Raw genomic sequence first — 16,747 nt, forward strand, 5'->3', positions numbered from 1 at the left:
ACAATTCAAAATTATGATACTGACCGGGAAGTATCAATATCTTTAAAAATGTAATTTGAGCTACAACCTTTTCAAGTTTTATTGAACAATCTACTTGTAATATAGGTCAAGTTTGCTGCTATCTTGGTCGATTATATTTGGCACATATGATGTCAGCGGTTCATGTCATTTGAACAGAAAGAATAATTTATATATGCTTAAAAAGACCATTCGTGATACATGTATTACAGTAAATCTCATATCCTTGTTTTGCTTTATAAGTATTTTCTTCGACAATGAATTTACCGTTTTCCTTACTATGGCATATTTTTATTATATATATGTTAAACAAATCTTTTATCATTTTATCAATTAAAATAAAGTCTTACACTGCTTGTAAGCTCATCCTTTTCTTTTGTCTGGTTCCCTTGTGTAGATTTTGGCAACTGTTGTACCACAGAAGACTTATCAGGCAGTGGCGGTGTCGCAGTTCGAGGATTCAAGCTTCTTAGAGCTGGTGGCATTCTAGAGTCGTCATCTTCCTTTATGTAACTAGGTACATGCGAATTCTTTCCTGAAATTGTAATAAAAGAGGGGCGGCGTAAGATTCCAGAGAGACATTCAAACTCATGAATCGAAAATTAACTGACAACGTCATGGCTAAAAAAGAAAAAAAAACAAAACAGACAGACAGACACACAATAGTACACAAAACACAACATAGAAAACTAAAGACTAAGCAACACGAACCCCACCAAAAAACTGGGTGATCTCAGGTGCTCCGGAAAGGTAAGCAGATCCTTCTCCACATGTCACTACAAACCAGTAAAAGTCTGAAATGGCCTATATCTGTACTCGACTGTACTGATTTTTACTCGACCAGTCTGAATTGGTCTGAATTTTACTCGACATTACTCGACCCCAGTCTTAACCATACTCGACCGTACTGATTTGTACTTGACCCTTATCTTTGCCATTGAAAATAGTTTGAACTATTACTCGACCAGTCTGAAACAGTCTTAACCCATTCTCGTCCTGTACTCGACCTATTTTTTCAGTCTAAACCATACTCGACCAAATGTCTGAACAATACTCGACCAGTCTGAACCATACTTGACCAAAAAACCTATACTTTTTTTAATTTTAGATGTTAAAATTAATTTTTTTATGACATGACAACATCCACAATAAAATAAAGATATATATAAAAACATATTTTTACATCCTTACATGATTCTCAGATTTATCAAATAGAGATAGTTACATTAAATTATCTTATATAATAATTTAATTATATTAATTTTAAAGTTTTAGAGTTTTGCTAAAAAAAAGATTTTCTTTTAACTAAAAACCACACCTTTACTGAGGGTAATAAAACCTTATTAAGGTGCTTCTTGTTTGGCATGTGTTTTTTGTTTTTAAACTTAATTTTCCTAAATTTCTTAAGAAAAACTATATAGGTTTCATGGTTACATACAATACTTATATAATTATCTTTTTAATGAGATAACAACAGCCAAAAAAATCACTGAAATTGTTTAACCTTATATTAGAAATATATCTATTCTTATTATAATTTGGGATATATTATATATCAAAATCAAAAAGGAATAAAAAAATTAAAGAAATAGATTATTTTTTTCTTCTGATTAGTGCTAAAGTATAAAGTTATACCTCCTGCTTGGGGCAAACTCATTAAAAAGATCACACCTGGTCGGAGAGTATTAATTTCTAATTAACATTCATTAAAAATTGCAACATCCCGTAAAACTTAAATCACAAGGGCTTTTGAATTCACTAGATAAGTAATACACGAGTTTAAGAAAAAAGGGCTTTCTTTTTACCTGTAAAACACACATGTACTGAGGTAATTACACCTTATTAAAATGCTTCTTGTATGCCATGTCTTTAATTTTGACAAACGTTATTTAAATTTAATTGAAATAAATTTTTTCTGCAACTTTGGAACACATTTCCTTTTTTAAATGGTTATCAAGGATTGCTATGGAAGTTCTAGTATCATGATTATATTACATTCTTGGTTTTACAAAACAAAGGTGTGATTTTTAAAATTTGTTAAGTTGCTTTATATACTATTTTAGATATATTTTAATAAACAAAATGTTCACTGCATTATTAACTAAACTCAACTGACACCATAGATCTATACAAGGCTTAAGTAAATGGTGAAAATTGTCCAGTAACCATAAAATATATCTGAAACATTCAAAAAAATTTGAATAACATTGAAAATATAAGTCAACATTCAGTTTTGAGATTATTTGATCAGCTTGTTTTATTTTTATTTTAAAGGTGATATATATATATATATGTAAGTGTTGATAAATTTGGTGTTGAATTTATATCATGTTTATTGTGAAATTTTGGTTTCAATGCCATATTGAATACATTTTAAATTTCAAATTGTTGTTTAAATTTTTAGCCAGGGGAAATAGCTGTTAAAAACAGTTCCTAAATTGATGAAATACAATAGATAGATACAAAAATTAGGTCTAGGTTGGTTAAGACTTAGTCAAGTATGGTTCAGACTAGGTCTAGTATGGTTCAGACTAGGTCGAGCATGGTTCAGACTAGGTCGAGCATGGTTCAGACGAAAATAAAATGGTTAAGTACTGGTCGAGTAAAGGTCGAGTACAAGTTCAGACTGTTAAGTATGGTTCAGACTACAGTCGAGTATTATCAAGTAAATTTCAGACCAGTTCAGACTGGTCGAGTAAAAATCAGTACAGTCGAATACAAATATAGGCCATTTCAGACTTTTACTGGTTTGTAGTGTGTGGCACCCGTCGAGTTCCTCATGTTAGTACAAACCCGGTAAATAGTCTAATTCGGTAGGTCACATTCGTGAAAAGGGAACGGGATTGTAGTTACGACTATCATCTGTGAAACGGATATTCCATAACGGTCAACCGACTCGTGATGGCGTCCGTAAAATTTACGAAGTGATGATTTCAACTTCACCATTTGGAACTCTTGTTTTAATAGCTTCCTTGTGATCAGCAACCCTCTATCAAGAAAATCATGATAGGAAATACAAGCCCGGGAATATCGTTTCAATTGCGAGATATATACTCCGTATGCAAACGCTGCGGGAATGTTGCTACATAGAAATTGAAACTTCACAATTGGGAAGCTAAAATCATCTCTTTAGTCGTAAAGTTTTGCTTTCAACCTACCCTCATTGTAAATTTCTAGATGTACGTCAAGATATGAGGCAGACTTAACTGTATCTGTTGTATCCTTTATCCCTAGTTCGATGGGATAGATGCGTTCAACATAGTCACCAACTTTTCGATTATTTAGTGAGAGAACATCATCTTTATAGCGGAATGTAAAGTTAAATGATACTGCTAACTTCTTTTCTTTTTTCCTAAGAAGTTCCTGTATGAGTTAGTAATAAACATATCTAATTAAAGCCAAAGCATCGCTCAGTTAAAAGTTATACATTTTGGGTAGTGTTTTATTGCAAGCCCTTTCAACTATATATAATGTATTGTGAACGAGGGGAAAATGAAGTTAAACTTGTTGGATGCATAGTACGTACAAATAATATAACTTTTAATAATTTTCTTTTAAAAGAGTAACACTATGTATTTCTAGTCATGGAATCAGGATGAAAAAGATGTTAGAATTGATTGGAAAAAAAGTTTGTTTCTTTATCAAAAATAGCTTAAAAGTAAAATAACAAAAATACCGGACGTCAGTAAAAATTCAAGATGGAAAGTCCCTTATCAAATGGCAAAATCAAAATCAGAATTAGTTTTGGTGGGGTTCGTGTTTCTCAGTGTTTAATTTTCTATATTGTGTTTTGTGTACTGTTGTTTGTTGGGCTTTTTCTATTTAAACCATGGCGTTGTCAGTTTATTTTCGACTGATGAGTTTGAATGTCCCTTTGGTAACTTTTGCATTGTATTTGTATCATTCTGAAGCATATGCAAATTTTGGAAACGTCTGGTGTTCACGTTTGACGCTTAGAAAACTGATTATAGCAAAATAACACAATGGCGGGATAAATAAATAACGAGTCACACCAAAAGGATATTACCAAAAATGGAATAAACAGAAAAGGTTAAAAATGTACAAAGATAAAAAGAAAGAGCACATTAACACGCAATTAAGATGACAAACAACGTCCGAACCTAAAATCTATACTTCAAGACCATCGTGTACCATTTATGAAGTTGATACGAAATATTTATCGACAAGGTCTTGGTATCTTCTGATAAACTTGTTTTAAAAAAGGACGAGACGTTCGTTGACATAACCTGGTTCATCAACTTTCGGCTCAGACACTGGTGACATTTTGTAAAGTTTTGAGTAGCAGCTGCATGCTCTTGAATACCAAATGAGTTAGGAAATACATCTCCAATATCCAGGTGAAGTTGGTATATTGCCGCTAAGTTGTCTAAAATTCATAATTTTAGAATTAAAATCGTTTCGTTTGTCATAGATTATGGTACTGAGATAACCGCTTATGTCAAATTTGAGGTATAAGTCTAAACATGAGGCAGAGGAAGCCGTGTCTGTTGTTTCTTTAATTTCTAGTTCTGGAGGATATAGAAAAAAAATTGAAAGGAAATCATCAATATATCTGAATGTGAAATTAAACGATCTGGTTTCTTTGATCTTCTTGTATTTGACAAGAGTCTGAAGGAAATCCGACTCATATGAAAATAAGAAGAAGTCGGCAAGGAGAAGAAAGTTCGTTCCCATAGGAATGCCGACAATTTGATGAAAAAGTCTACCTCCAAATTAAACAAATATGTTGCTAATAAGAAACTCCAGTATACTGATCACTTGTTCCTCGGTGTAGCATATATAACCATTTTGTTCACTTTTAACAAAACATGCCGTATGGTATCCTAAAGCAATAAATATTTAGCGTATACTACCATTTTTGTATTGAAAAGCATTGTAGATTATTTTTTTAGACGATCTTTCAATTTCACATGGGATAATGGTGGTATAAAAGCTTGAAAAATAAAAGGTTTTGGTTCAACCCATCATTTTTTTCTAAAGAATGTCCTGTACCAAGTCAGGAAAATGGCAAATTTTATCGTATAGTTTGTTTCTGTGAGTGTTGCATTGTCGTTTTTGTTTATTTGTGTCCTGTTTGCGGGAGGTTTGGCTAGCCACAAAACCAGGTTCAACCCACCATTTTTTCTTAAAATGTCCTGTACCAAGTCAGAAAAATGGCAATTGTTATATTATAGTTCGTTTCTGTGTGTGTTGCATTTTAGTGTTGTGTTTCTGTTGTGTCGTTGTTCTCCTCTTATATTTGATGTGTTTCCCTCAGTTTTAGTTTGTAACCCGGATTTGTTTTTTTCTCAATCGATTTATGAATTTCGAATAGCGGTATACTACTGTTGCCTTTATTCATAGAATTAATTTCAGAGAAAATTGAGATTGAAAATTACCCAGAAGTTCTTTAGAGCTTATTAGAATCCACATATGGTTATTACCACTACGCCAGTAAACATATGAAGTAATTCTGAAGACCTTCTTTCATTGCGGACAGAACTTTTGTCAATCTCTTGAACAATTTCTTTGTAGAAAATGCATATGAGCTGAACCCCGACGGTAAAACCTACGTTTTTCGTATAGGCAAAGCATTATATACAATACATTCATCTTCTAAATTTATGGTTACAAATCTTAAAAAACAGAACTGTTATTCCTATTCTAATGTACATGCTGTATATGATGTAAACTGTTCAAAATTAAAAAAATGAAATATTGAACGTTCGGTACATTAATTGCAAGTACTGTCTTACATGTACTACACATTTAGAATAATAAGTACCTTTGACTTCACTGTGTGTTTGATGTTGCGTTGTGTCTTGTTGCTTAGGGAACTCCCTTTTTTCTGAATTCTAAAAAAAGTATTTGTTTTAATTACTTTTAATTATATCACTATATTAAACAGTGTACTTCATAATAAACATGCGTACTAAGTGTCAAGTTGATGTTTTTGCAAACTAACTTTCACCGAGATGCCACATATTAATATGGGTTGTTAGGCACAAGTCCATTTTTCAGGGAGAGTGGACTGCATCAGAGAGTAAAAAACACATAAGCTACATATGAATTGAAGCAGTAGTACGCGCGATCAAATAATTTCTGACGAATTTTATATGTCAATCAGTTTTGATAAGCTCAGACAGCAAAACGGTGGTCCAGTAATTTAACAAATAATAGAGGACCAATAGAACCTTTAAGGCTGCTTACATAATGTGAAAGAAAAATATCATTGCAGATCAGTTTAGCAGAACAAAATTAAGCTTACAAAATGTTCAAACTTTTTTTTACATTTGTGGTGCCAACCTCTGAAAGATTTGTTTGCCTCGACAGAAAAACTTCAAACAAAAATGTTTGATTATGAATTCAAAATCCTCAAATGTTCGCCTTAGATGTCTCCCCCTCTTTGCGTGATTCCCAAAGTATTGCAAAATATGAAGTAGCTTCAATGTCAGATTCACCTGGTATATGAATTGTGGATAAAGGCACAACAGCACAATAAACTACTTTATAGTAGTTCCGGTCATACAATCGATCTTTCCAAGGCATAAGCTTTTCAAAAGAACTTAGAGAAATACTCTTAGTTTTAAGGCATACTGGAAAAAATATAACAAAAATACTGAACTCCAAGGCAAATTCAAAAAGGGGAAGTCCATAAAAATTGACATAATCAAACGCTGTCAATCACCGGAACACGTGAAAAACAACTGCCATATTCCTGATTTTGGTACAGGCAGATCACAGAGAGACAAAAGTTCCAAATTAAAGTAATAATGTAGCTGGTGTTGTTCACTAGAGATTATGTCGAATGAACAATGTTACACCTGTTGACAGATTGTTTATCTCATTTGTTTGAACATGAATTGTAATAAGTGACAATTTGAGGGTAAAGATCTATTTTTTTCAATGTTTTACCTCAGGTTGATACTATTGAAGAAGGTAACACCCATATATCACAATACATATGAAAGGGGCCTTTAACTCTAGAACATATATCGGTCATCTGTAAATTAAGAAATGAGTAGTCTACCGATGTTCAAATCTAACGAATCCAATGAGAAGACAACAAGAGGGTCGAAGTCAAATACCCAATAGCTGGATGCATAAATACCGAGTCACGTCAAAAATTATACGACCAAAAGCTACAACATAGTATGGATACAAATAAGGGTAAACTGTTAGGTAAATAAAGAGATACACAACTTCAGCGCCTATTATCTTTACCTCAAGACCATCTTGTATTATGTGTGAAGTTGACATTGCATATTTGTCTATTAGGTCTTAGTCTTTTCCGGTGAACCTTTTGTAAAAATGTTATTGTCAGACATCAAAGTTTGAATCGCAGCATAGCGATCAGTCTAAAGTGCAGAAATTTATAAATCACGCCCAGTTTATTAGAACAAATGCTTTGAAACCTAACCGTATGCATTCATGAGACGCGCAGTTTATATTTCGTTTATGGTGTCATGGTGTGCTGCCGTAAATCATGGGAGGTGTCCGTTGTTATTCTGCGGTTTACATGTTGTAATGTACTATTATATTATTTATTTATGTATTTCTCTTTGCTGAGTGTTCTTGTGTTTGTTTGTACTGTATTCCTGTCACGTAGTGTTGTCATTTTAGCGGTATTTTTAACATTGTAACATTGTCATATAAACGGGAGATTTGGCTAGCCATAAAACCAGGTTCAACTAGCAAGTCAGGAATATGGCAGTTGTTATCTACACTCCGTTTCTATGTATGTTGGCGTTTGCTTTTGTTGTAGTTCAGTGTTTCGGTTGTTCTGTTGTTTTCCTCGTATTGTTGATGTGTTTCCCTCGGTTTAAGTTTGTTACCGGGATTTGTCTTTGCTTACTCGAATTATTACTATTAATCAGCAGTATACTACTGTTGCCTTTACTTATAGCTGTTGAGTACGAATAATTAAAATAAAAATGAAAAACATGTATTACTCAAAATATAAATTAATGAGATATTTATACTAAATATCAGGCAAGTTTTCAAATAGCATAGCATCTTTAAAATTTAAGTTGATATGTTTCGTACCCGCTTAAAATAGATGCACGTTCTGACAAGAAAAAATACTTGTATATAAGTGGTAAAGAGCAATCCAAAATTATGTTGCTGACTGGGAAGTATCAATATCTTTAAAAAATGTAATTTTTATTGATCAATCTACTTGTTATATAGGTCAATTTGTCTTCCATCTTGGTCGACTATATTTGGCACATATGATGTCAGGTGTCATGTCATTTGAACTGAAAGAATATTTTTTATATGCTTGAAGAGACCATTCTTGAAACATGTATTACAGTAAATCTCCTATGCTTGTTTTGCTTATAAGTATTTTCTTCGACAATGAATTTTCCGTTTTCCTTACTATTATATATTTTGATTAGATATATGTTAAACGAATCTTTTATTATTTTATCAGTTAGATTAAAGTCTTACACTGCTTGTTAGCTCATCTTTTTCTTTTGTCTGATTTCCTTGTGTAGATTTTGGCAATTGTTGTACCACAGAATACTTATCAGGCAGTGGCGGTGTCGCAGTTCGAGGATTCAAGCTTCTTGGAGCTGGAGGCATTCTAGAGTCGTCATCTTCCTTTATGTAGCTAGGTACATGCGAATCCTTTCCTGAAATTGTAATAAACATATCGAATTAAAACCAAAGCATCGCTCAGTTAACAATTATACATTTTGGTGATTATTTTATTGTAATCCCTTTGTCACATTTATAATTTATTGTGAACAATGAAATGAGGGGAAATGAAGTTAAACTTGTTGGCTGCATAGTATATACAAATAAGATAGCCTTTAATAACTTTCTTTTAAAAGAGTAACACTATTTATTTCTAGTCATGGAATCAGGATGAAAAAGATGTTAGAAACGATAAAAAAAACCAGTTTGTTTCTTTATCAAAAATAGCTCAAAGGTATAATAACAAAAATACCGAACTTCAAGGAAAGTCCCTTATCAAATGGCAAAATTAAAAGCTCTAACACATCAAAAGAATGGAAAACAACTGTCATATTCCTGAATTGGTACAGGCATTTCCTTATGTAAAAATTGGTTGATCAAACCTGGTTTTATAGCTAGCTAAACCTCTCACTTGCATGGCAGTCGCATACAATGTTCCCATGGTATACCGGTCTGTAAGTAAGGTAACTTTCAATTTTGTATTCCGGAATATTTTAGTATGAGATATTGAAGTAAAGAATAAACCAAAAAGTCGCATTGTTTTCTTTAGCATATTTTTATCACAAGGAAGCTATTAAACTAAGAGTTCCAAACGGTGTAGTTGGAATCATCCCTTCGTAAATCACGGACGCCATCACGAGTTTGTTGACTGCTATAAATTATCTGTTTCATAAATGACGTCGAATATGTTCAAATTATCGTAACTACAATCCCGTCCCCTTTTCCCCTACTGTGACTTACCAAATAAGACTTAATATCGGTTTTTACTTACATGAGCAACACGACGGATGCCACATGTGGAGCAGGATCTGCTTACCCTTCAGGAGCACCTGAGATCAACCCAAGTTTTTGTGGGATTCGTGTTGCTAAGTCTTTAGTTTTCTATGTTGTGCTTTGTGTACTGTTGTTTGTTGGTCTTTTCTATTTTAGCCCTGACTTTGTCAGTTTATTTTCGACTGATGAGTTTGAATGCCCCTTTGGAATCTTTTGCCTCTCTTTTATCAGTATTTGTATCATTCTGAAGCATATGCAAAAATGGAAACGTCTGATGTTTACGTTTGACGCTACGAAAACTGACCATAGAACAATAACACAACGGCGGGATGAATAAATACCGAGCCACACCAAAAGGATATTACCAAAAATGGAAAAAACAGTAAAGGTTAAAATATACAAAGGCGAATAGAATTAACACTATAACACGTAATAAAGATGATAAACAACGTCAGAACCTAAAATTTATACTTCAAGACCATCCTGTATTACTTATGAAGTTAATACAAAAAATTTATCGACAAGGCCTTGGTATCTTATGATGAACTTGTTTAGAAGACGACACGTTCGTTGACATAAACCTGGTTCATCAACTTTCTGCTCAGACACTGGTGGCGTTTATAAAGTCTGAGTAGCAGCTGCAAGCTCTTGAATACTGAATGAGTTGGGAAATGTATATCTAATATCAAGGTGAAGTTGGTATATTGCTGCTAAGGTGGAAGAAGTTTATAATTTCAAAATTAAAATCGTCTTGTTTGTCATAGATTATTATACTGAGATGACCGCTTATGTCAAATTCGAGGTATAAGTCTAAACATGAGGCAGAGGAAGCTGTATCTGTTGTTTCTTTAATTTCCAGTTCTGGAGGAAATAATGATGGAACCCAATCAGAAGTTTGGATTGTTAATTGAAAGAACATCATCAATATATCTGAATGTCAAATTAAATGATCTGGCTTCTTAGATCTTTTTGTTTTTGACAAGTGTTTGAAGGAACTCCGACTCATATGAAAATAAGAAGAAGTCGGCAAGGAGAAAAACGTTCGTTCCCATAGGAATGGCGACAATTTGTTATAAAAGTCTACCTCCAAATTAAACAGATATGTTGTTAATAAGAAAATAAGAAACACCAATTACTGATCATTTGTTCCTCGGTGTAGCATATATTACCCTATTGCTCAAAATTAACAAAACAAGCCGTATGGTATCCGCAAAGAATTATATATATGCGACGGTAGTTTATCTATATGAAAAAAAGAGAAAGAAACAGATGAAAAATATGGACTCCTGTCCTTTCCACAGCTTTGCGTCAACTTTTGTTTGACAAAAAGCACTGCAGTCTTATTTCCAAAACAAATTACGTATGCATTATAAAGAAGAGAAATGTACACATGATTTACCTGGATCTTTCACCCATTCAAGAAGAGTGTTTTTGAACTGACGAACATGTATCGATTTTTTTGCCATTCCAACCTTCTGCATGACGTCTTTAAATTTCAAATCGTCTGCTTCAGATAACTGCAGTACATCGCACTCACCTGAAACAAAGTTTATAATGCAATGGTCAATTAACCATGTTCCTGATCTTCAAGATAAATACATGTAATTGCTAAATGTATTATGTTTGTGGGTGTTGACATTTTTAATAACAACATGTTATAAAAACATTAACATTATAAATTTTACTGTACCAATGCAGAGTCAATAATTAATATCGCTGCAGTTATGGTCGAGGTAATCCAAAACCTTATACAAACGGTGAAAAGTTTAGAAAACAAAATAAGATATAAACATAAATTTCCCTGCTTTATAGAAGAATGGCCGCTCTACTTATTCACTCACCCAAAAATAAATTAAATGATGCCTCCCTGTATGATTAAGATGCATACGTTATTTACCGTGTGGAAGGTTGAAAAATAAAGTTTACAGAAAAGGCAATGACAATAATTTTTCCAATGTGAAAATTTCATCTTTGCGTGTCATTATATCGGAAGTACCTGCATATATAGTGTATATATTTCAAATTTGTATAAAATTGTCCACTAACGATCAACATTAAATCATTTAATATAAGTAAAATATGTATACATAATGTGGATAAACACGGAGATAACTTACTGATATATTCAACATAGTTTATGAGTTCTCCTCCATCCTTACCTTTAAGTGTTGGAATAATGAAAAAAAGACAGTGCGTGAAACGTGTTAACAAAATAATTTCTTATTTCTACATTTCTCAATGTTTCTAGATAAATAAAATTTGGATATAAATCAGACATGTATATTCCATACTATTAGAGGAAAGAAATATATATTTTTAGGTGAGCTTTATAGTGAATGAATGTTTAGTTTTTGTTATTATTCATCTTCCTTTAGCAAATTGTATATGTTTACTTAAATCTAGAGATGTTATATGACACCTCACTTGTCGGAGTGATGTGATATAAACATGAGATAAACTTGATTAGATCAGACATGGAACGCAAAACAATGAACAGTTTTGTGAGCATGTGCTATTTGTGTGGTCTCGTCCCTTTTGTCGAAATTATTGTCTTCCTTATTTAATGAATAAATTTAATTCATAAATTGAAAAAAATGGTGTTTAAATATTAAAATGAAGTTAAGAATATCATGCAGATAAATACAAAAACTTAGTTTGACTTAAATTCTATAAACAAAAAAAATCAGATTTATCTCCCATAGAACACAAATGTAAATCTGAATGAAGACAGGAAATATCATAGCTTCATATTATTTGTTTTAAATGTGTTTCATTTTCTTTTGTTTTTGTTTATTGTATGTATATATTTATTACAAACATGGATTTCTTTTATTTGGCACATATATGGTATATTTTATGAACAAGTAGAAAATTATGAAAACAGTTCTGATGTCTCATATTTGTTTCTTCTTGTTGTTTGTGTTTACAAATATTTTATTGAAGAGGAATTATCATAATTGAAGGAACAAGTAGTAAATGATTATGAAAACAGTTCTGGTGTCACACATGAACTATTTGTTTCTTCGTGTTGTTTGTGTTTACAAAAAATTTACTTCACAGTATTATTGAAGAGGAATTATCATAATTGAAGGAAAACATTAAAACATTGTCCTACACTTTACAATGACTTCTTAATAAGAAAACACGGAGATTATATATTTTCATTATCTGGATTCAAAAGATTCAAACATTTATTGTCTCTAAGACATACGTTGTAGAACAAGATGAAGATCTAATTAAAAACTACAGGAGCAATGTCTGTTTAATATATATGCTTCAAATAAGCAAGGAGTTGCTATTCTGTTTTGAAATATCTTTGACTATAAAATACATAGTGTTGAAAAAAAATATGTTGGTTGGCAATCTGGTGGGATTGGATACTAATGTTGAAAAAAAGTTATATACATTTATCAATATCTATGGGCCGAATGTTGATAGTCCTTGCTTCTATGACAAATTAACAGAAATTATAGATTTCTTGAGAAATCAGTTTTGTATTATCTGTTGAAAATTTAATCTTATTCAAATTTTCAATCTTTACACCCTAAACTATAGAAATACAAACAATCCAAGATAGTAGAAAAAGAGTAAAAAAGGAAAATCCGCTGACCAAAGAGACTAGAAAAAAAGGTTAGCACAAAGCAATAAAATATGAATTTTGAGACAGAACAGGGTTAAATGTCAGTATGTTAGGTAAAGAACCCAGTGAATTGAAAAAGTAGAGAGGCCAACTGATTTCTTTTCCAACTGATTTCTTTTGCCATTTAGACACATAAAAAATTTGGTTGATTAAACTATTTGAAAATTTTAGTATAGATGAAAATGCCGTAGTAAGAAATCATTAAGAAATCTTATAACTATCAAAAATATTTAATGAGAAACTTTTCAAAAGACATGAGTTTCTTAAAAAAAAGTAAATGTATCAAGGGAAATACCGTTTTTGACACCTAAATTAAAAGATAATGAAAATAAATCCTTATGATGTAACACACCCTTTACTGAATTAACACAAGCATTGAAAGGATGAAAAATAATACAAGTCCTGATGGTTTTACTACAATAATTGGGTAAACACTTGAAACTTTTTCCTGAGGTTGATAGATTATGCATATCAAATATGGGGAATGTCTGTCACAAACCGAGAGGGAGTTATCACATGTATTCCTAAAGAAGGCACGTCACAACAGGTCTTAAACAATTGGTGTCCAATTACACTTTTGAATCCAACATAAACATTGGCTTTTAGTTGTATAGCTGAGCGGATAAAGTCAGTACTAAACAAAGTTATTGAATCTGATCAAAAAGGCTTTATCCCGGGTTGATTTATTGGGGTGAATCGTAGACTTGTTATGCTATTTTAAACTTCACGGAATACAACAATATCCAAGGTATATGATATTCATTGATTTGAGAAGGCTTTTGACTCTATATCATTGGCATTTTCTTTGAAAATCTTAAATATCTTTCTTTTGGAAGTTCCGTTATGAATTGGATAAAAAAGATCCATTTTACAATGATATTTTAGCAGTCTGACAGATGGTTCAGATTTTATCCTGTCTCAATATGCAGACGACACACCACTCATTTTAGATGGATAGCTTTCCTCGCTAGATGCATCCCTCCTCATATTTCAATTATGTGCTGATATATCAGGACTGAAAATAAACTTAGACAAAACAAACGTTACGTGGATAGGTAGGAAAAGAAAGAATCAAGACAAAATATGTGTAAAGTTGGGACTGCAGTGGGGATCAAAATTATTGGGTTGATTTAGATAGAATGTTGAACCTAAATTATGATCCTTAAAAAACAAAAAATAGAAAATAACATACAAAAATTGTCAAAACAGCCACTTACTCAATTTGGTTAAATAACATTTTAAAGTCTCTTATGATATCAAAATTTAATCAGATGTTCTTGTCCCTCCCAGGTCTAGAGAGAACGTCAACTTAGTAGCAACATGTTTTCATTCATTTTAGATAATAAACATGACAAGATAAAGCGTGATCTTCTATGACAAGAATACTACAGAGGGGGCCTAAAAATAATCAATTTGAGAAATTTTACACAAGGGTTAAAACTGACTTGGATTATAAAATTATTTAAGTCAAATTCTAAGTGGACAAAACTATTTACTTCTACACAAAACATAAATTTTACAGACTTATTTTGGAACACTTAAAATATAAAAAAAAATTTAATGAAGTTTTTATAGTCTGGAAAAATATGTCAAAACTCAGACTTACATATCATTTGAGGAAGTCATTTAGGCATCTCTATTGAATAATGAGCACATTGAAATTGATAATGTCAGTGTTATCTATGATAATTGGGCAGCCCATGGGGTATCGAATGTAAATGACCTGTTCAATGAACATGGAAATGTATTAACCTATGCAAATTTTGAAGGAATGTATAGTTTCAAACCAATTTTCTCTTGGCTTTATGGCGCCTATACTAGCACTAAAAGATGGTTGCAACCTATTGACCTCAACACTGAAAATGAGAAAAAAAGCAACAAGATTTGTGCTTTTTAATATTGATAGTTTCCTCAAATCAGAAAAGAGTTCATTTACTATTTCAAAACTATAGATTTTGCAGCAGAACAAAATGGGATGGTATTCTAAATGAGTTGTTGGAAATTGGGAAAAAATACACTTTTGGTTACCAAGTTACGAAAAATACTGTCATCGGTCTAGATTTATCCTTTATATTGAAGATAAAAACGCTCTACTCTTTATAAAGAAACTTGTAAACTGTATTATATATACAGTTTACAAGGAAGAGACAGAATCTATAGAACTTTTACTTTGGAGTTGTCACATGTATCCGACAGTCGGCACAGTCTGAATTCTCGGATTTGATTTCGTACAGATCGAAATTTCACTAAATTTGGATATTGTCAGTTTTGGCCTTTTTGAACATTTTAAATTGAATTTTATAAAAAGTAAAGTCATTTTACTGACAAAGTACTTTATTTAGAGATCTACATGTAAGATGCAAGATGTAAAACTTCATACCAAATGACTTAAAAAATTACTAGAATACAACTTGTACTGAACCCCTGGGTTAAAGTTACTGATTAGATATTGATGGCGTAACTTCATATGCATATGTGTGTATATTTTCTGTAAATATGTATATTTGAATGTACATGGGTACATGTAGGTGTATTTATGTGCATGCACTATCATTACTTGTGTTATTATATTAGTGAAAATGGTATTATCATACATAATCCGTAAATTTCATACTGTTATACATTATTATACTAATTTATTTCACTTGCTTGATTATTGTGCCACAGGATAAATATATGTAAATACTTGTAACTTCATGAGGGAAAAAAAATATATAAAATAAAAATGTTTCTCCAAGTATATTGAAAAAAGATTGGGCGGTTCAAAAAGTTGACACAAACAAGTGCGCAACTATATCAACTAACGAAACGCCTGGAAAAATACTGTCATATCCCCAACTTGGTTCAGGCATTTTCCTGGTGAATGGATATGAAAATTAGTTACTTCTAAAGTGTGGTACATGAGACAAAACATAAGAGCACATGACCGGTGATACTGCTAAATGTCCTGAACATTTTTACCATTACTAGTATTCAGTCGAGTCTATGTTTATTTTGCTTTATATTCCTGGTATCTATAATGAGTCTACTTAGGTATCGGTGTTGTATTTGTTATATAATATATACGTCAATGTTTGTGTTAAGGTTCTATTGAAAAAAGTCTATGAAATGCTTGATAATTGCTTTCCATTTCACACTAAAAGAAAAACTCGCTTGACTGTACGGTTGGTGTCTAAGTTTGATAATGCCGGTAAAATAACACATATGTTCTAACCAACCCTGGAATAACGTGTCATTACTGACAATAACACATCCTCTTAGTTTTAAATTTGTTAACATTGCTAATGTCTTGAATGGTTTTGAAATTGCATATCATATTTATTGGACTTTCAAGCTCCTGGATATCGTTAAAACACCGATAAATATTCAATATGCAGCTGTTGCTGGAATGATGCTCCATAAACATCGAAAGTTCACAATTAGGAAGCTGGATTATTAATTCGTTGACAAGAAATCTATATCATTATGTACCTTATATTGAATAGCATAACACTGAATGACGTTACATTGATGCGATGTCTGAAAATATCACCAGAAGTAAAAATATCCACAACAAAATTGCTAGTGTAAAGATTTTCAAATTGGAAAATTTAAAAATCTGCTTATTTTGCCTGT

General features: G+C 31.9%; 1 protein-coding gene across 13 annotated transcripts in view; it reads right to left on the minus strand.

Annotated features, from left to right (window-relative positions):
* The window catches only part of LOC127711594 (uncharacterized), an 84,835-nt gene that overhangs the window by 56,812 nt on the left and 11,276 nt on the right, over window positions 1–16,747 (minus strand). For 11 of the 13 annotated variants that reach the window (XM_052217685.1, XM_052217686.1, XM_052217683.1 and 8 more), the window contains 4 exons: window positions 10,892–11,029; window positions 8,470–8,654; window positions 5,804–5,873; window positions 369–553 (listed from right to left, as the gene is read on the minus strand). In XM_052217685.1, the coding sequence (XP_052073645.1) occupies window positions 369–553; window positions 5,804–5,873; window positions 8,470–8,654; window positions 10,892–11,029 (578 nt within the window). The remainder of the gene's footprint in view (window positions 1–368; window positions 554–5,803; window positions 5,874–8,469; window positions 8,655–10,891; window positions 11,030–16,747) is intronic. The other 2 variants (XM_052217691.1, XM_052217692.1) reach the window with 2 other exon arrangements.

Source organism: Mytilus californianus, unplaced genomic scaffold (genome assembly GCF_021869535.1).
Source record: "Mytilus californianus isolate M0D057914Y unplaced genomic scaffold, xbMytCali1.0.p SCAF_8, whole genome shotgun sequence".
NCBI classification, from domain to species: Eukaryota; Metazoa; Mollusca; class Bivalvia; order Mytilida; family Mytilidae; genus Mytilus; species Mytilus californianus.